At 35.8% G+C, this 21,466-nt stretch overlaps 1 protein-coding gene across 18 annotated transcripts in view; it reads right to left on the reverse strand.

The window, feature by feature from the left end:
- HYCC2 (hyccin PI4KA lipid kinase complex subunit 2) overlaps window positions 1-21,466 on the reverse strand; it is a 75,362-nt gene that overhangs the window by 48,320 nt on the left and 5,576 nt on the right. For 9 of the 18 annotated variants that reach the window (XR_010610647.1, XM_065670039.1, XM_065670027.1 and 6 more), the window contains 5 exons: window positions 21,118-21,187; window positions 17,869-18,058; window positions 3,982-4,083; window positions 2,145-2,223; window positions 924-1,025 (listed from right to left, as the gene is read on the reverse strand). Coding sequence is in view for 17 of the 18 variants with exons in the window: in XM_065670039.1 (XP_065526111.1) it covers window positions 924-1,025; window positions 2,145-2,195 (153 nt within the window). In the remaining variant the exon portion in view is untranslated. Of the gene's footprint in view, window positions 1-923; window positions 1,026-2,144; window positions 2,224-3,981; window positions 4,084-11,156; window positions 11,264-17,868; window positions 18,059-19,043; window positions 19,060-21,117; window positions 21,188-21,466 lie in introns of those variants that run through there. The other 9 variants (XM_065670031.1, XM_065670035.1, XM_065670034.1 and 6 more) reach the window with 6 other exon arrangements.

Consider the following 21,466-nt stretch of genomic DNA (forward strand, 5'->3'; position numbering starts at 1 on the left):
TGAAGTTGACAGCTATGAAGCTTGCTGGTTTGTTGTTTTTTTTTTTTTTTTTTTTTTTTTATATCGCATGAGCATTATGCAATCTCCTTTAAGCTCAATCAAGCATTCAGCTTCCAAAAGCAGCCAAGCAGTGCTTAGAAAAAATAAAGAACTTCCTTACTATGTACACTTGCCATTTAATTTACAAATATACAGATCACAGATGATAAATATTTTGAAGCATTTTATCTGAAGTAGTTTACATAGCAGAGAACAGCATACTTGCACAATTTTTGCAGAAGTTATATTTCACACAATTTCCCAGAAATGTTCATAGCAGAAACCAATGGAACAGAAAGCTCAGTTTAATGCCATTTGCAAAATGAATTACATACAAGGGTAAGCTAAATTTTCATTGTGTATATTTATATTTTGGGGCCCTGGTTCTGCTCTTGTTTACAGCAGTGTAAAACCAAATTACACAAACATGATACTATGATAAGCAAAAGATGATCTGGTTATTTTAATAGGATTTGATAAATTCATTCCATCTTCCGTTGTAATAAGCCACCAGGTGAAAGCACACAGATCTTACCGAGTTTCACTGTAAGGCCTACTTTTCTCTGTTATGACTGAAAGGCATTTTATGGGAGAAAAAAAAATAAACCTCACGCCAAATCAAGTGTAACTGTCAGCTGCGCAAGTAAAATCTAGCAGACAGCATAAACTCTATTTCTGGGAGCAGATGAGGTTCTGTCTTACCAGAAAGTCATTAAAGTAACTGTCAAAAACCAAGTAAAAAGAGGAGTGATACCTGTGTTAGACTACATTAGGAAGAATTGAAGAATCTTATTCTCCATCTCCATTTCTCAATTACTCTAATTTTAGTTTCAGAGCTGAAGATATAAGAATGTGAACAAAAAATATTTTTTAATGTCTCATACCTCATTATTTGGGTCTTGAATGACCTTATAAAGAGCTGGTACCAGTGGTTTTTTTCGGTGCAATGTAGCTGCATAGCTGGAAATTTGTGTTTCAGGTAACGCCTGAAGAAAAAAAAAATACTGTTACCCAGATAAATCAATGCTTCCAAGCTTTAAAGATCTCCACAATGGATTTAGTCTCATCCCAATATTCAGAAGAAGTTCCTTAAGTTCAGTAAATGTTCATTCAGCACAAGTTCTTCTCCACACAAACAGAAATTGGGGGCGCACACCAACTTTCAGAGTTAAATCCAAAAGCAGTTTCACATTTAAATTTCACAAAAGCATTAGCACCAGCTTAATATACACACTCTCCTTCTTTATATGCTGTATTTAAAAGGCACTTTTCAAAGTCTTTATCAAATCAACCTGAATTATTTAAGAGGTGTGGATAATCTAGAATGTGCATGGACAGCTTCAAGTCCCACCACGCAACCACATCTCTTGATTTTGCATCGTTGGCACCTCAGCAAATTTCCAACGGCATGTAATGACTTACTATGTGTCATCAATAAATAAGAATTAGTATTTCTTCACATTAAGAGATTAATTTCGTATCAGTCATGAAACAGTTTTCTTGTTTATGCATTACCCTGTATTTCATTGAGTAATTATCAATATGCAAGACATCTAAAAATACTTTACATTCTTCATGAAAACATAATTAATTTTATATAGACCACATAAAAAACAAAACAAAAGGAAAAAAAAAACACACCAAAAAACAAACCAAAACAAAAAACCAGCAGCCAAATATTTTTCTTTAATATTTTTTAAACACCAAACATTTCTACTGATTTTAGTTTTGGGTTGGTTTTTTTTTTTTGGTTGGTTGTGTGGGTTGTTTTTTTTTAATAGAAAAGTTGCTCAATTAGAAATTTGGGCAAGGTCATCCAGCTGTTAGTTAAATTCTATCAGCTTGATCTCTACAGAAATATATGCTTTTAAAACAGCCACATAGTTACAGCAGCAATCTGCTCTACAATAATAAACAATACAAATAAACTTGTCTATTATGTACCAGCTGATTAATTTACATAGACCTTTCCATGGTTTAAGCATCGTAAGTTGAAAAAGCAAGATATTTAAAGTGTTACTTAATGGATATTAAGAAAACAAAAACAAAAAACAGTGTTCAGTGGCATAAAGTCAATGCTGTAACTATCATTCATCTCAGCTGACCTTGAATTCTGACAGCCATTCTTCCACGACACCTCGTTCTGATCCCAGCATTTTCTTACTACTTTTGCTTTTCTCTTACCTTTTGAACAGAAAAAAAGAAATTAAATAAAGAGTTCTAGCAGCAAAACTTAGTTTTGTAAAATCCTACCCCAATGAAAAGTTGCTAACATTATTTCCAACAGAATTATATAACATTAAACAGGAAAAGCTGCATTTTGGACAACTGGCCCCATTTTCTAACAATGATTCAACTCGTCAAGAGTTTTAGTCAAAAGTACTGCACATTAATGGGGGAGGAAGAAAAAGAAGGATTGAGTGCTTCAGGCCAAAATGTACATTATTTAAGACAAGCACATTAATCCCATTCTTGCTTCCTTGCCAAATATAGTACAGGCATCACTGGACACTTTTGCTTGATGTTTAAATAAGTCTAAACAACAACAGTCATTTTATCTTTCTGCTTGTTTTGAGAAACGGTTGACAATGCCTGGAAGTCAGTAGGGTCCCAGAAAATTTTCATCTTAGGAAGTGAAATGAAGCTATAGCCTAAACCTAGAAACTGAAATATAACAGTGACCTGAAAAGGAATAAATTGAGGAGAAAGTAAAATATAAGATCAGTTTGAAGCCATACTAGACATATGAAGTGGTGATTCTGACTTCAGGTTTCATCAAAAGTTTATTTTTGACAGGACCTGATGGTTAACAGCTGCCTGAACAGAAACAAGAGAAAATCCCTGAAGGGACACTGCATTTTAAGAGATACTATGGTATACTACTGGTGGTGATATTGCTATATAACAATAACATGCCACAAAGCTGTCACACAGTCATACATCTCTGCTATAGTCTTCCTAAAAATTACAAATGTCCATCAGCTTCAAAGCCTGCATCTTTTAATAAATATTTTTTCCTTCAATACAAATTTTTCTGACATTCCTAACCTGAGATAGGGAAAAGAAACATTTCTATAGCCATATAACAAGATGAAGACTGCTATAATCATCTTTAATTCCATAAACATTTGTTTATCAACTTCATACAAGTAACGTAAAGAACATATTAAGTGCTACTATTTGCAGAATTTATTGTAAAATTTATAGGAAAAAGGCAGGTAAACATGAAGTGAATTATTTACTTTCTACAATTTTCTTTCAAATTGTAATCTGAAAATTTAGGCTCAAGCAAAAATTACTAGCTTGATATAAAAGTTACATCATGGAAGTCCTATGATAAATGGCCTTTAAATAGCCAAGACTACATGACTGGTATCACCTGTTCTGGTCTCAGAACATACATGCTTTGATTTTTTAAAAGATTTGTATTTAAAAATAGATAGGCATTCAGTAAATGGAAAATGAAGTAAGATATAAAAAAAATTATTAGAAGCTGCAAGTTCAATGTTAACGACCTTGTATGAACAGGGCTACATGTAGCATCTCACATGGCCCTTGACAGCAAGTCATTCAGAGAACACAAACTCCTATGGGTAAGGAACTGCCTCAGATTACTAAAGCATCCTTACCTATCCTGAAAGATATCAAATTCAGAAATAACATTAATTTAAATTCAAGTGACACTTGGGGGACTTACTACAGCAGAAGTGCTGAGAAATCATTCTATAAAATAACACCACACAACTAAACAGATTTCTGCAAACAAAGGTTTCCCAAGACATCCTTTTCAATAGATAGGGAAACAGATACAAATCATTAAAATGAGGCAAGAATTTAATTTCATTTAAACCACACAGGACATGGTACAGAAGAAGCTGAGATTTAGTTCATTTTGCTTGGGGGAAAAAAAAATTCTACATAAAGTACAACATTCAATTTTACCTCTTTAAAGAAGTCAGTTTTCTAAAGGAGGAAGAGGAGGAGGAATGCAGCAGTTTTTCAACCTGGGATGCATTTGTCAAGTCTTCAAGTACTGCCTGTTTTCTGAAAGGTAAAAAGAAACTCTGATGATCACAAATAAGGAGAAATATAGTAAAGCAACAATAATGAATATATTTTTTAATCTTAAAAATTGAAGTTCATCAAATCCATTAAAGCGTATGTGCGTCCATCTGTAACAAAGAAAGTTGCGGTAAAAAAAAAGAAAAAACAAAACACAAAACAAAAAACCAAACAACAAAAAAACCCCACCAACAAAAAAAACAACAAACAAACAAACAATAAAACCGCCCATCATTTCAGCAGGAAGGAGAAATTGCCTTCACCTAAAAAGACAACTGTCACCTATGTGGAAAACCCATTTGTGGTGCACAGTACTACAAGCACACTAGAAAGGAAAACTGAAGCACTAGGTCTAACAAAGAACAGTGCAAGAAAGATTAAAGAGTAATACTTTTATAAAACACAAGTTGAACCAATACCCTGACTTTGGAGAAGAAATACCTCTTAACTGGAATATATTAAAGACAGTTCCTTACTATCATTTTCTTAGTACCTATTCCTTACAAAACCACAATTTCAATGTCATTGCAAAAATCATGTATTACGCTAAAGAGTTCACCTTTCACTGAACAACTCCCTCATGCTGAGCATGAGGTAAACACACAAATGACCCCACTCTAGGTAGATTAGAGGATTTCAGTATATGGAGACCTGTAATAGGAAACTGAAGTACATGAACAATTGGTGTATTCCATTCCATACAGCTTATTCAATTGATTACTTTTCTAAATTACTAAAAGGCTCCCCCTGCTAATTAGAGGTAGGTTAACAGAAGGTACCATCCTTTTCAGGCTACACCGTGACTGCTTTTATCACAAGATGGTATACACAAACCAATGTCCTCTATGAATTTTCAAAAATCAACTGTTGTTTTTTGATTTTGTGTTTGGTTTGGGGGTTTTTTAAAGATTTCTGCAAGGAACTGCATTAAGAGTTCTGAATTAAAGTGAAATTGTCATCTTCTTTTCCTGGCAATATTTGAGAGGTTTGAAAAAACCAAACAAATTTCTACCCTATAGGCACACTATAGCTAATTACCTACAGATTTTTAAACATGCAGAGGAGACCTGAAAGACAAATATATATGTATCTATTTAACTTAATTATCAGTTGTTTCCTGTTAATTATCAGGCACGCATCTTCAAGACAGATTATCAGGTCCATAAAAGTTGATTCAGGACTTCTAGAAACTTCCCAAGTTTTACAACAGGCTAGAAAAAACCTTTACCTGCAGACATGATGCCTGTATACACCATTCTCTAGAAATGTCATGGGGTCCCATCTAGCTCTAAGTTATCACACTTGCTAATCAGAGGTTCAGTTGTACTTAACCTGCTATCCCTAGTGTCAAAACCAAAGATACAGATCCTGGAAGTTCACCAGGCAGGCCTTCCCAGAGCTGCATTAAGTTAGACATCATTTTTACCTGGGTAGGAACTTGAGTTACTTTAGCCCCAAAACAAGAATCACAGTTACATACCAGCGAATCAGACATGGGAATTTCTACTTCTATACAAAAGGATTAAGCATAAGTAGACGTGCACAGATCCATTTGGAGAATCAGGCTGTAACAGTTCAAAATTTTTCATTAACTTGTCAGTTTGCTTACAAACCAAATCCACAGGTTTTCTAGAACTAAATTTAAGAAGATAATTAAAAAAACATATTTTACATTGCATCACAAATGGGATGTGGGTCAAGCTATTTTAACGTGGAGAACAGTAAATTACTGTCCTTAAATCAGAGGCAAACATCAGATGTAACTCACAGCCAAAAATTCCCCAGTGATTACTTCAGCTTGGAAGATCCTGTTCAAACCTGGAGGCAAGTAGCTGCTCTCCTCCAGCACTATATCAACTTCAGAGATTTCATCAAGTACGTATGAAATTGACTATTTCCTTGGAGAAACCTTCCAAGGGGGAATTAAAATTATGCTTAAAAACAAACTAACCAAAAATCAACGACAAAAAAATCCCGTCAAAACACAGATCCCCCTTTTTTTTATGCTCTATGAAAAACGGTACGTATGAAACTATAGCACAGCTCCAACAAAAGCAAAACATGTATTTGATAAACCTATACCAAATACTATTGCATATTTTAAGTAGCAGCAAGTATTCTTTGCCCTATAGCGTTACAATTCAGACTGCAAGGAAAACACTAAGCAGGCTAACTTGCAGAAATAAGTAAACACACAAGGCTATCAAGAAACATACGCATCAGGCCAGTAAAAATGCAGTAGTTTGGAGTAAGAGAATACTACAAGTAAGTAAAATCAATGAATTAAATTAGCAATTCTCCTGAGTCAGGATTAAACTTGGTGTATCTGAAGAAATTACAAAACCAAAAAGAGTCGCCGGAATGATTCAAATGCTTTACTGCAAACTCTGCAGAGATCCCAGTGTTCCTAATATGTTGTCAAAAATGTCAAGTATCATAATAGCATAACATCTAATCTACCTAAGAAATTAACTCCTCCTGCAGAAGTCTACTAAGCCTTAGAAGAAGTCCACATACAGCTGTCTGTCAAACAATTCAACTCACATCAAGTTAAAAACTGAACCTGCGCTGCAATTTAGGTGCAGTCTAGTATCATAGTTAAGTCCATCTAGGGGTTAGCAACCATGAAAAAGGAAAAGTTGACCTTCCCCAGTAATTCACATAATTCTCTCTCAATGTCTGTGCCATGCATTGACTTTCAAGCAAGCCCTGTTTGGGAACTTCTTCCAATGTAAGTGAGCTTCAGAACCAAAGCCGTACCGGCTGCCTAGGAAATCAGCACCTTGAAAACAACTGCTGAAGCACAGAGCTTATTCTACGCCTTTTAAGAACAATGCCAGAAACAAAACCCAATGTACAGTGTCTTCTTACATGCAAGACAGTAAGATTTTAACAGATCTACTTTGGAAAAGCGGAAGAATTTTTAATGTTATAAGTGATAACCTCCAACGTATGCAAAGGATTAGAACACAGGGCAACTTCCACAGGAATCTGGAGCTTGTTCATCTCTGAAGGACACTGTATAGTGCTTTTCGTGTATTTGTTAGGAGAATGGAGAAAAGAGCTTTACACAATAGACATCTATTGTAGAAGTGTATTGGGTCACCCCTACTGTACAATCTATCCATTTTGAGTCAATGGCTCACTTCCACATGCAGCTTTATGTGGCTGCTCCTATAAATACAGCCAGCTGTTCTGATGCTTACAAAATGCTTTTGATGAGGTATACATTAAATACCAACAATATGAACTATATTCCAGGAGGAAAAGCATCTTATCTATGTGTCAGTCGTGCACCACATTTATTGAAAAAAAATATAAATACAACCTATTCATTTCTCCAATGCTGCATTTGCAGCCTTCTTGGAAGACTTTTGCAGATGTTAAAGCTTGCTTTGCTCATGTGGCTTGAAAGGAAACAGGCAGATAGTTCTGCTGTATCAATACAAACACAGTTCACACCTAGGCCAGCTAGGATTGCTCTGCCAGTTCTGTTTCAGGACAAACCATCTCTCCCTTTCATATCATCTGCCTGGATATTAAAAACATTTTTAACGACTTGCACAAACACTCAAGATAGTCAGGATATAGTCAAGATTTACAGCACACTAACTGCACGGATCCCCCATATGAACATTTAACAAAGGCACAGTGAGCATCTTAGCACAGTGCCCAGTGGCTGTGCACACCCTCCAAGTGCTGTCCCATTCTGCCCCAGCAGACTGTACTCTAGGATTCTCACTGTACAGCACACCTTGTGCTTACATTCACCCCCTGGTTTGCTGTGCCTTGAGGTGGGGGGGAGGTAGGGGACCCAAAAAAAATCAAGCACCATGTGTCTCTAAAATAAACTGGTCAGCTGCATTAAATTCTGTGCATATTTATTCAAAGTACAATCCACCTGAACTAAGAGTACTAGATTTCATTTCCATAGTGTTCCTGTCTCTCCCAAAGCAAACAAAACACAGGGAATATAAGATTTCTCGTGTTGATTTTTAAAAGATTAGATTTTTTTCCTATTATGGCTCAAAAATTCTTATAATATGTAGGACCCATAATATCTAAGCAGAAACTTAAGTTATCAGAAACAGTAATAATTAAATATACTAAAAATTATTTTCGCTATGGACTGATAAAGATCCCTTGAACACCAAACAAGCAAACAAGTTCAAACTCATGCTAAAGCATTTTTCAGGTGGAAACACAGTCACTCAATGTTAAAATCAAATATAAAATTCAATTACTGAAAAGCTTCCCCCAAAAAAGCGCTGAAAGCTATAACTTCAAAGTTTTTTCCTGAACTTATTTATTTGGTATGAAGTGGCAGAATGTAAGACATAAAGCTGTTAAATCACTGTACCTGGAATCTTCATGCTTAAAATTAAAGCTGCAATACTGTTCTCAAAGGAAGTCAGCCTTGCATTATGCATCTGCCAATTACAGCTGAAATCTAAACAGAATCTTACCAAGCAAAAGCACTCTCCTAGTTCACGCTATGCACACAAACCATAGAATCAATCAGTGAGGTTAGAAGAGACAAGCATTGAGTCCAATAATTAACCTAACACTGCCAAGTCCACCATAAGCACATATCCCTAAGTGCCACATCTACAGGTCTCTTAAATACCTTTAGGGATGATGACTCAACCACTTCCCTGGGCAGCCTGTTCCAAAGCTTGACAACCCTTTTGGTGAAGAAATTTTTCATAATACCCAATCTAAACCTCCCCTGGAGCAACTGCAGGCCATTTCCTCTTGTCCTATCACTTGTTACTTGGGAGAAAAGACCAATATCCAGCCTACTACAACTTCCTTTGAAGTAGATGTAAGCAGTGATAAGTGCTCCCTCCACTGAGCCTTCTTTTCTCCAGACTAAACAACCCCAGTTCCCTCAGCCACTCCTCACAAGACCTGTGCTCTAGGCCCTTCGTCATCTTCATTGCCCTTCTCTGGGCATGCTTGAGCATCTCAATGTCTCTTGTAGTGACAGGCCAACCTGAATGGAGTATTTGAGATGCAGCTTCATCACTGCTGAGTACAGGGGGACAATCACTTTCTCAGTCCTGCTGGCCACACTATTGTTGATACAGGCCAGGATGCTGCTGGCCTTGGCTGCATGGGCACAAGCTGGCTCATGTTCAATGGCCATCAGTCAGCACACCCCCAGGTCCTTTGCTGAAGAGCAGCTTTCCAGCCACTCTTCCCCAAGCCTGTAGCATTGCATGCGATGGGATTGTTGTGCATACTTACTCTGAACTAAACCTACATTCAATACTTTGATCCAGAATGTTCTTATTTCAGTAAGAAAAGCACCTTTATTTAATGTAATTAATACTCTGGGAAAGACAACTTGAGATAAGGTGGTCAGAACTACATAGGAAACATTCTTCCCCACCACACACACACTTTAACAAGACAAATGAACTCTGGAGAAAGGAACCCAGGCAACATGCTTACAAACACAGATGAACAAATGAACAAACAAGCAAACAAACAAGAGCAAAACCCCCCAATTTTAATTTCTGCTGATGAGCTATTCCCTAGTGCAGAGGTTTAAAAGACAGAATGGAAAAAACCTGGGTATTACACTCAACAACTTAATGAAAACATTTGCTCAGGAACGTGTCAGCATCCAGAAAAGAAATTAAGATGTTTGACCACACAGAAGTACAAAGTAAATCTGAAAACATTTTAGTAGAGCATATAAAACTGATAACATGCTCTTACTTGAAATACTGGCCTACATTTGACTCAAGCAACCTAAAACCAAAAAGTACGTATAAGGTAGAAAAGTGGTTAAAAGGCAGTTAATGACAAAGAAAATGAAAAGCAACTTCTAAACTGGATATGGGAATAATTTTAAAAATTCAAAGAAAAACAAAAACAAAACTCCATGTCTTAGAAGGACAAGTAATTAAGCAGTAGAGAAGGTAGAATGGATTTTTTTGTAACACAGTAATACAAACTAAAACATTTAAATGTAGCAAGGTAGAAACTTTGAGACTGCCAACAGTATACTGTTTCTCATACTGAGTAGAATTCATTATCATAAAATATCATGAGGGAAGAAAGACTAGATTCTAGATATACATAGTTCTAGATAAAACATGGTTTTACATAATTACTTCTTCTGCAGAACAAGAAAACTGACAGAAAACTTACTGGTGTAACCTAGCACTTAATTGACATGCTTTACAAAAAGCTTCTCCTAGAAGCATATCTGTCCTTAATTGCTCAGTATATAGGCAGATACAGCTTCATCTGGCTACAGTCAAGTTACATACTAGGCCACATATTAAACAGCCAAGGTACGGTCTGATTGCCACAATGGAGAATTGGTTGACTCCTAGGCTAATCTGATCCCAAGAGAAAATAAGATCAGCCTCAGGAATATTTGATTTTCGTAGATTACCTCTTGTACTTACTTAAAAGTACAATGTATTATATTATATAGTTCTTAAAATAAACATACCCCGTCTATCCATTTATATAAACATACTCTTCTATCACAATCAGACTTAATAAACAATTATATAAGCTGACATTTTGGTAAGGACATTAGAAAAGAAATAAATTTTTTTAAAAAAATAATAATCTGAACTACAACTGCAACTTGGTGTTAGAAACACATACAAACAATCTGCCAGAACTCCCATGGTCATACAGCTCCACAACATAGAGAAACAAACTTCTACAAAGTGCAAAGCTGACAAAAGAAGAAACAAAACATCTGAACAGTTATTAATTTCAATCATCAGCTCAAGCACTCTCTTTAATAAAAAAAGAGTGCTTTTCCAACTCCAGTTCTTACGTAATTTATTTGCAAGCTTAAGCAGACAGACATGCATTCCAACTTTGAAATATAAACGCTGACATATTCTATATGTGGGATTTAGTTGCCAGCCTCATTAGAAAAGCCTTAGTCATGCAAAACAACTTGGATAAGACATTTCTTCCCAGCCAACTCTGACTCACTAGTAATAATCAGCCTAAAAACCCTTTCTTTTTGGGTATCAGTAACAAAGTCATGTGAAAACTATGAGAGAAAGCCTTACCACACTGAAGTCAAAGATGATTGACAATATTTCTGTAAACTTTCACAGTACCACACTTGCACAATGAGCTCCATTTCTGACCAGAAAGGTTACATCTATATCAGCTGCTGGGAGAAAAAAAAAGGGGGGTAAAAAGACAACCCATCTGTTCCAAAAAGCCTCCTGTAAGTAATTTTTAACCCTAAATTACCTTCTGTGCCTTTTCAAGCACCAGGAAGCTCAGCGGTCAAACCGCCTATCTTTCTACAATTACTACAGTGAAACTGTGCTTCACAGGTACAAAATTGCTGAAGACAAACAGGGCAATGTGACTGAAGAAACAACACTGAAAATAAACACTTTGATAAAGAGTTTTAAAAATTATTTTAAAGCTGATGTTTTCATTGTATTGTACAGAGTAGTTGTAGAAAGCTAGGGAAGTCAGGTGACTAGAGAAAAATTTAAGTCCTGTTTGCATCACAGTCTAAGAACCTGAATAAAACCAATTGTACACTTGTAGCGAAGCCCCCTCTTAGGAGTTCATGCAATGAATGAAGCAGAAAAGGGAAGAGTTAAGATAATCAAGAATGCAGAAGGAGACATTTATCTTCTGTGTATGAAGAAAGTACTTCTCTACTTTACTTACAGGATTTGGGAAATCATAATAAAGAAATTATCCTGCAGCCTTAAATACAGCAAGACACATGTCAATTATCCTATTATAGAGACATTCAAAATATATATATACACACATACAGACACATACGTTAGCCACAGAAATGTTACCTTATTCTCTCAGCACCAGTTTCCTTAGAAACAACTTCATGTAGTCATCCTACACTAAACCTAAAACATTCTCTTGTCAGGATCCTGTGTGATAACCCATCCTACGCTAAACAATACAGCCTTATCCTCCCTTTGCATCTGTTCATATGCAATAATTCTTCCTATGCTAGTTTGTTTGCAGCTCATGAATTTCTTTACTTATGAAAACATTGCCATGTAAATTACTTTCCGTGTAACCCTACCGCTCCCAAACACCTTCTTGGTTCACAGTTTTGGTTCATGAAGTAAATTAAATCTAGAAACACTTAACTAAAGATAGAAAATGCATAGTAAAAATGGCAGGGGGTGGGGAGGAGAAATCTAACAGCAAACTAACACTTCCAAAACCACAGTTAAGGGACACACAGTGCTAAGTACTAAAAATGAACAGTCACGACCTAGGAGAAATCTTGAAACAGAATTTCTGTGGGAACACAACAAAACTCAAACACAAAACAAAATAAATCAACAGAAAAACCCACACCACCAAAGCCCCCTCAACACGCACTGTAGAACAGGACTGCAAACATGCTGAGAAAGATCACTGTCTTGCCTGCAAAGGGAAGAAATACTTGCAGAAATTATTGTAGGAATACAAACTCTAGATTCTAAGCAGCTTCCCATATCTGAGCTGTAAAACCATCACTTGATAGAAATAAATGTCTTATGACAATAGACATGAAAAGTGAAGTCCTCTATCAACTCCAGACTAATAAAATACCAATACCTATTTCTCACTGCAGTATCTACTACCAACTGTAATTCACACAAACTGGCATTTAGGCTACATATTCATTAATTTATTTACATAACCTCCTTTCTTCTACCCTAAATATTCCCAAAGAGATCTAACCTACAGGATTCTCTGCTGAAAGTAACAAAATCCGTCATTCTAGTTTTCCCAACTTCTAGATGATAAAGCCTTCAGCTCTAGGAGGTACAGTGGAAGTAAAGGAAGCTGAGGTGACCAATTTCCCCCACCATACACTTAAACATCCACAAACTCTTAAATGAGTGGAATCTTCAAATTTATCTTAATTTATTTCAATTATAGATAAAACTGTCATATTTCTGATTTTTTAAAATGATACAGTAAGAATAGGAAGTTCCAACATTAACTTCCACCAGAGTTAAAGATTCATGAGCATTACAACATATTCCTTTTATTGCACAATGCCATAAACTTCATACATGTGACTTAGATTAATCATTCACATGTAAGATGTATGGCTTTCAAGGATAAAATAAATTCTACTTCCAATTGTTACTTCACAGGAAACAACTTTTCTTCTTCCATTTCATACATCAGCATTATTTCAGTGTCAATCATTTTCAGTCTCACACTTGTTTTCTGAAAGTTAGAAAATGATTAAAACTGCAAAGAACAATCTCACAAAATGAAAACCACTTTTATTTTGCATTGAGATTAGACAGATCATATAAGTCAGTACTTCCACACATAAGAAATGAAGCATGTTCCTGACCATTTTACGTCTGTACAAAACAATCCATTAAGTGCTATCTTCACATCAACGATCCACAGCTGACCCAACTGATTAAGGTGACTGTGGTATAAAAATTGATGTTTATGACCAAACCTTCTAATTTCACTAGGATTCCTCCAGATGACAAAATTACATGGCCCTTGTTGGACTCTCTCCTTTTCACAGCAAACAGGCAAAGAAACTGCCTCTAAAGAAAGTGCAAACCTTTTTAATCACCTTATTAGAAGCCCGCACAATATGACGAAACTCAGCTTACAATAATTGGCATTCTCTGGCCTATCACATGGAAATATGATACCTTTTTGTGAAATAGCTGTATGAGAATTAAAACAGTAGTAAATGTAAACTAGTGCAACAGGTACACCAGTCTTCCCTTTTGTCTTGGTATGAGTTTAATAATTAATCTTCACTGTTGAATAGTTAAACATAATGCATATTGTTTACACAGTCATTGTTCTTCTACTGTTAAACCAGTACTAGAACAGAATAGACTGACCAGCTGTAAGGAAGGACTAATTAATATTTTAGTGTGAAGCAAATTTTTTATATATCGTTTAAATCGTGAAGAGCACTAAATTAGTACCAAATTGGATGAGGGGAGTGTTTGTGTTTTGTGGTGGTTTTTTAATCTGAAACTTAAAGTCTTACTTCTGGTACAAAACTTCGCTTACAAACTTTTTAGGAACATAATGTAAACCCACCACAAAAAACTTAAATGAACACTTTATGCACCCTGTTAAGTAACAGTTTCCACAATACTTTTCATTTATCTAAGATATAGATTACTATTAAAAAATGAAAGTATTAAAAAAAAATTCACATGCAAACAAACAAAACACACCAAAAAAACCAAAACAAAACCCCACAACCCACAGAAAAAAGCAGCCTTCCACAGGTACACACTTGATGACTTCTATTGAAATGCACAGCCCTATTTCTCCCTCCTTAACACTGGGGAAACCAGACCAAGAGCAAGATATTAAATGCATACTACTATTTTCATGTATATTTTCTACTCACATAGCCTGAACAAAACTTACAGTTTTTTGTCAAATACTGCCCTAATGTACATTCAGAAAGCAGAAGTGTTTCAAGAGTACAAAAAATTACAGCTTTAACAGGCATTGAAAATCCATGGAGCTAGCTTCATGTGTACCATTCCTCAAGTTTGTTTGGTGTGGAGGGAGGAAGGGAATTTATTTATACATGGTCCATTTTAAAATGTTTTGGGTTTTCAGACATATTTTCTTGCACTCAAACAAAACAATAGCAGAAATTCTTACTAAGGACTTGATGTTCCAAACTTCAGCCATTTTTACATAACCTCACCCATACACAGAGAACTCTGGGGTTTTGTTTATACTACTAAATAGTTTTCCTGCTAAAAAACAAATTTCAAAAGCAGTTGGCAGGACAGTGTTTTTCCTTCCCTCAAGTCTCCTAATTAAATTTACCTTTGGAAAAAGACTGGAGATGGCCTTATATGCAACCATATCAAGGAGCTATACTGCTTTTTGCAACATTAATCTTCCTTGACAGATTTTATATATTACATCTACTTGAAACAGAAATACATCCACATGAAATATACTAAATGGTTTCTTTATTCTTTTACAGGTACGTGTCACTGCCCAACTATATAACATGTATAATCTAGTACTTTATTAATTATATTGGTAATACAGCAAAATCAGTTCATTCTCTTTAAAATACATCATCAAAAATTTTTAATCAAAGCCTGAGTTTAATTAAACAGCCTGTTAAGTGTCACTTTTCTGCTTCCCTATGCAATTGTGCTGATAGAAAGCAGCAGCATTTATCAAAGTTCAAGCACCAGGCACCTGAAATTCTTAGATTACACAATTTTGTTGGAAGAAATATAGTCATCTAACATTCTTCATGCAGCATGCTTCACAAAACACATGCAGCCTTTCAAGGGCAACTTAGAAGGTTTAGAACTACTGAAGTCACTGGAAAGCAGACAGTGGATCTGCAGAGAGCGCATTAAGTAACTTATCAAGAAGTAGGGTTGATCAGGTATCAAGCCAAAACAAACAAGCAAACAAAAAAGAACCCACCCAACCCATGACCACAGCAACAAAACCCCACCAACCTAAAACCAACCTATACAGTCCACGAGACTACTTCAGTATGTGAGAAAACAGTTCTGAACAAAATACAAATCCAGACCTAACACCCTGGTACTGGCAATTAAGTACATGTTTGCAAATTAAGATGATTATGTAATAATTATCCCTTATCAGTGAGCAGCAGGAGTTTCATGCTTGTGAGGAAATCCTCATACTTTTGCCTCATCTGCCAGCTACCCAGTCAGCACATAGAAAAGACTTTTGCAACAATATTTTAGAACTGATTAGGAAACAAAATTGCTGTTACATTTAAATAATTCAAACCAAGAAATAAGATTGTAACTTCAAACATTCGCCTGCCATAAAAAAGTAAATGCTAATAAAAACCTTTTTTCATAGGTGGGCTGCATATGAATAAACATGCAGAATTTATTTACAGCAACATTATACATTTCAGAAAGGTGAAGTCTACATTCACAGAGACAGAGAGATAATCATCACAATCCATTCAAAGCATTACTAAATACTTTGCATTTAGTATAAATCCAGCACACATTACTAAAGCAGAATGCCCAAATAGTTCATAGAAATAGCTATAACTACCAATGGAATTTTGCATAAAGCCAGTACATGTAGAAAAAAAAATTATTTTGTCTATCAGAAGCTACACATTGGAATATGAATTTGAAATACTCCAAAACTTGGTACAGCTTAAAACTTTTAAATAGTGAATAAGGTTAACTAATTAGCATGTTAACGTCCATCTAAGATGTTTCCTCCTCTCTCTCAAAGACTGAAACTTTACTAAGAAAGTAAGTTATCAAATACAGTCTCTGGTACGTTACAATCCATGGGAGTATTATTAGTAGAGAAGGGCAGTTGACCACTACCACACCCTCACACACGTTCACCAGCCAAATGTGGTAAAATCCTTACAAAACATTTCAGAAAAATGACAAGCAGCCACACTGAAGAAACTCTTTCCTAACAGCTAGGAAAAACCAAACCAAACCAGCCCTCTTGAACAACAGATTATTTTAAAGCTTTCTGTATTTATTAGATGAAATTTACATCTACAGGCACCCTGCTCTTCATGTAAATTTCCTTGAACTTCCTTCTACCCTTCTTACATTGAGCCCAGTGTCCCGTCTTTAGCACAGACCAGTATCTGCATGTCTGAGAAAACGAGGCACAGAAAAAATGAAAAAAAACAACCTTTGAACATTTGGTTAATTATATATTGCAAAATAAAGGGACACACACACACACAAAACACCCTGTGACAATCAGCAAAATAGCTGATTACACAATTTCAGAAGCATCAATGCCAATTAGTATACTGGCCACTGACCCCTAACTCAGTCTGGAATCCATCCACAGACTTTAACCCGATTACAACTTTGTGCACAACAAATGTGAAATCCCACTGTTGCACATTTACTTTCCTGCCTTAGCAGCATGCACTTCAATCAATTTAAATATTGAAGTAGTTAGGGGGAGAAGGTAAAATTACAAAGTTATTGTATAAGCATTATTATGGACTCCACTAGAGCATCTCCAACCATTTTCCTAAAAAATCCAGCATTTAAGTTTGAGCAAACTTGGCAATTTAAAAACTAGACAGAAGATACTAACACTTTAATTTCAATTAAAAGAATAAAATAGAGCAGTAGGTTTAGTTTTGCCATATTAAGTGCAAAAATTAACTACTAAAAGCCATAGTAGAGCTGTAGCTAACTGAAAGGATTTAACCTATAGAAAGTTAAAAAAGCAAAGCATGCATTCTTTCAAAGAGTTTAGTGCAGTAATTCCTGGAGCAAAAGATACATGTGTATAACACAACTGCCATCTGAATGATTTAAATATCCACATGCCTCAAAAATATTTTTCTATGGCTGAAGAGACTGTAACAATCCAACAGTTTCTTTTCAGTATATACAAAGAATGACTGCTTTTCACCACTGATGCAGAAAAGGTATCCATTCTGTGATGGCAGCAGTTATTCTCACTACAATTCATAACACAATTAACACCTGCATGTGGTATGGGCATGTGAAAGGGCATCTCAGTTATTTCTGCAGCCGGCCCTTTGGAGACTCAAGGCCAAAAGGCCATGCCTAAACTCTTCACATTCCAGCAAGCAGCTGGGTAAACAGTCAGGTCAAATGTTTTTAAAATTTTTATTCACTGCTCAAAGTTCAAACACTCATCATGGAGAGGAGAGAGAAAATCGTGCTCTCCTCCCCCCAGACAAACAAAAAACAACCTAGGAAGTTCTCTTACTCCACAGATAAGCAGACTTCTCAAACTCACCTGGTATTTACATTAACCTGGGTGAAGGCAAAGTTGAAGAGTCACAGCACATGAAACAAGCCTTGGCATATGCACAGACTTAAGCAAACGGAAAAGGTAGCAGCATGCTAGTAGCCATCCTGTTCACTGGAGAATCATGAACTGCATGTGGCAGTGATGATTTAAAGGAAGGGTTGCTGTCAAACAATGTCTATGAAAATAAACAACACAGAAATACAGCTTATGAATGCTTAGTTTAAATTAGTTGTGTATTTTAGGTATTTCTTTTCTACATTCATTCATTCGCCAGCCCAGAATTCCCATCCCTATTTGTATTTCCATACATAACACTTAACTGTTTAAGAGATTTCACTACTTTGACATGGTAAGATTTGCACTGCAATCTGCTGCAGTTCATTAACATGAATTAAGCTATCAGAATGGCTCACATGAAGTCTGACAAAACCAGCATCTCTTTCTGGCAATCTTCCTCAGAAATTACCACAAATACGGTTTAATAAATTCTAGAAACTTGTAACTTCTAGAAACATTGGGATACTACTATTTGAAACTATTGCACAGATGCAACATTGAAGAGAGACCATGAGGTATTGTGGTTTGTCAGTTACATAATTATCAAACACAATGGACATGCACTTAATTGAGAAGCAGCTCTGGAAGCTCAGCAGTTTTGTCTAAAGCCTGTTCTATGCTAAGAACAAGAAACAAGCAGCTTACGGGGAAAAAAATAATACATGCACATAAGGAGCTAGTCATTTTTGCATTCCACGTCTAAACCCCCCTTGCTCTCCTGTGTGTCCATATTTAGCTCGCGTCTCTATGCTCGAGCTCAACTGAACATCTTTAAAAAAAGCAATGGAAAGTTCTCTACTGTTACACACAGAGAAATATGAGCTTTCGCTAGGATAAATCCCTCGCCAGCATGCCTTACATATCTATGTAAAAGGGCACCTTACTGCTACTTAACGAACTCCTCAATCACTACTTGTGTAAGTTCGTTACAGTAAATGGACTTCAATCATCTATCCTGCTGCTGTTATTAAAATATTAAAGAGTCTAAAAATATATTACCACCCCCTCTTACTCTTAAACTACCACTGTTGTACAAAGACTACCAAGACCAGGTTCCAACTATAAACACATGCATTAGCTATATCCGCTAAGTTCAGTTTTACATCTTTCAGCATAGCAATGCGTTTCCAACAGAAGCCTGGGAAAAAAAAAAAAAAAAAAAAAAAAAAATCACACTTTAACCTTTATTCTGAAGAAATAAATACAATTTGACTTTTAACTGTGCCAGAAGCATGAAGAATTTTCATTTGTAAAATTTGGAGAGTGAGTATCCACACCTGTCAAGTTATCTGACATCTTACATTAAGTTATGTACAGATAACGAAGACCAGTACAACCACCATTCTAAGCAGGGGGCTTTCTTGTAAATTACTATTTTTTTTAATTACTATGTGTGTTTCCACCCATAAAGCATGAGCAACAACAGTCATATGCAGAAGCAACATATATTATTTAAAAAAAAAAAAAGTATGTTCCTAACCGGCAGTAATAAAGCAATATTAAAACTCAGAAGTTGAGCATTTAGATTTTTCTTCTTTGCCCTACTCTGATGGAATGCACTAGGATGCTTGCTAAATTTGTCACTCCATACCCTTCATAACTAACTTTACAAAAAAGCCTCCTACTTTCTAAAACATGTCTCAGCTAAAAGGTTATTGACCTTCCTATGTTCAGCCATCATGATGCTGCTACCACATTGTCTAAAGCAGGTGATGAAACTACCAGAGTAGCTTACACATGGGATACACTGGTCGTAAGGTATCAGATTTTCACAAAGTTAATGTTTAAAAAGTATTTGAAAAACAAATAAGAATTTCTAGCTAATTTGCTGTCACATGCAGGAAGTATCCTATTTAAGACACATCTTCAAAATCTTGTGCTTAGGGTATTCAGGAAAGTTGCTGAAATAACTATAATGAGCTTCAGATTTTTTTCTAAATCAACTTTTCTACCTTATGGCCCTATTCCAAATCAGAACACAGTCAGGCATGCAGAGGGGCTGCTCTCCAGCCTCTCCTAAAGCTTAAGATACTCATAAACCTAAAGGAGACAGCAAGGACGTAGCAGAAAATAAGAAGAGGAGATGGAAAGAAGAAACAGACACCAGAATTCTCAGAAATACGGTGACAAATATCAGAAATAACCACATTATAATATTATCTGAATAAAAAGGAAATAAATGAAGCTAAGATGGATGAAAAAAACCACCAAAGAACACTCAAGCAGATTTTACATATATTTCACTTCCTTATCTCCCAACCCAGTATCTTCTCAGCTGAACGGCCATGAAAAATAAGATCATTCTTTTAAACTGTTTCACTGTATTTCCAGATAGATATAGATGCAGAATAATTCCCTCAGCCCAAATACGGCTCAAGGCATGGCAAAAGAGGGGAGGAAGACCATAAATATAATGACATTTCAAAGTTCATAAACTACTAAACGTAGGGAATGAAAATATGAAAAGATCCCAGAATTATAAACATTGCCACGTATGAATCAGCAAACCAGTCACGTAGCCTTCACAAATGTCCATGTCACACATTTCACTTAAATATAATTCAGAGGAAAAGGTGTAACTATTTAAAGAACTCATGAACCATACATCACGCAGACAATCTGTATTCTAACAGACCTAACCAATTCAGTTTTCTGAAAAATCACAGTAATAAAATAAAAACATTGTAAGATTAGCTAAATTATGGAGATAACACGCAACAACAGAGTTAGCATTTCTGAACTGCAGAATTCACGGTTAGTCAAACCACCTATGGAACTTACACAATATAAAATTACATATTGTTAATTACTCTGTAGGAAAAAAAGAAAAAACTAACGAAACCACAAAAATACCCCAACAAATAAGCAAAACAAACAACCACAGAATACGCAGAAAGAATGAATTCATGGGAGAGTTTTAACAGGTTTGAAGTGCTCCAGCCATCTCCATCAGGTCCTATGCTGAAACAGCATTACGCAGCCAGGGAACTTTCCACTAATGCTATTCAATACTGAGAGAAAATAAATAATTTAATAAATAGTCTACCTGCCATTGTTATTCACCTGATGTTTTATTTCACTACCCTAGTGCGATCTCCTTCCAAATATCTCTGGCTTTCTTATTTTCACACAACAGAAAGTTAATAAATTTGAGCCATAAAATCCATATTGCCTTACAGAATCACATCAGGAGGTCAAGGTGGCAGATCTGACATAGGCAGTGGGCAGCAGAGGCAAGCTGGACTGCCTGCAGAAGAGCAAAACACAATCAAGGAAAGACCAAAAAGGTGACTTGCCAATGACAGTTCTGTCTTTTACAAATCATCTGAATTATGGTTATCTATCTCAATAATATTTTATTAGTAATCACAAGTGATTCTCCCATTAATATTTTCAAATATAATCCATAGTATGAGAAACACATGATTTCAGAGAAAACAGTATCTCATGGTGACAGTAATGGTGCTGTGGAGTTCAGCCTAATCCTTCATGAGGGTACATGAGATGCAAATTACTCTACAGTGGC

The sequence above is a fragment of the Lathamus discolor genome, chromosome 3 (genome assembly GCF_037157495.1).
Source record: "Lathamus discolor isolate bLatDis1 chromosome 3, bLatDis1.hap1, whole genome shotgun sequence".
Classification (NCBI taxonomy): Eukaryota; Metazoa; Chordata; class Aves; order Psittaciformes; family Psittacidae; genus Lathamus; species Lathamus discolor.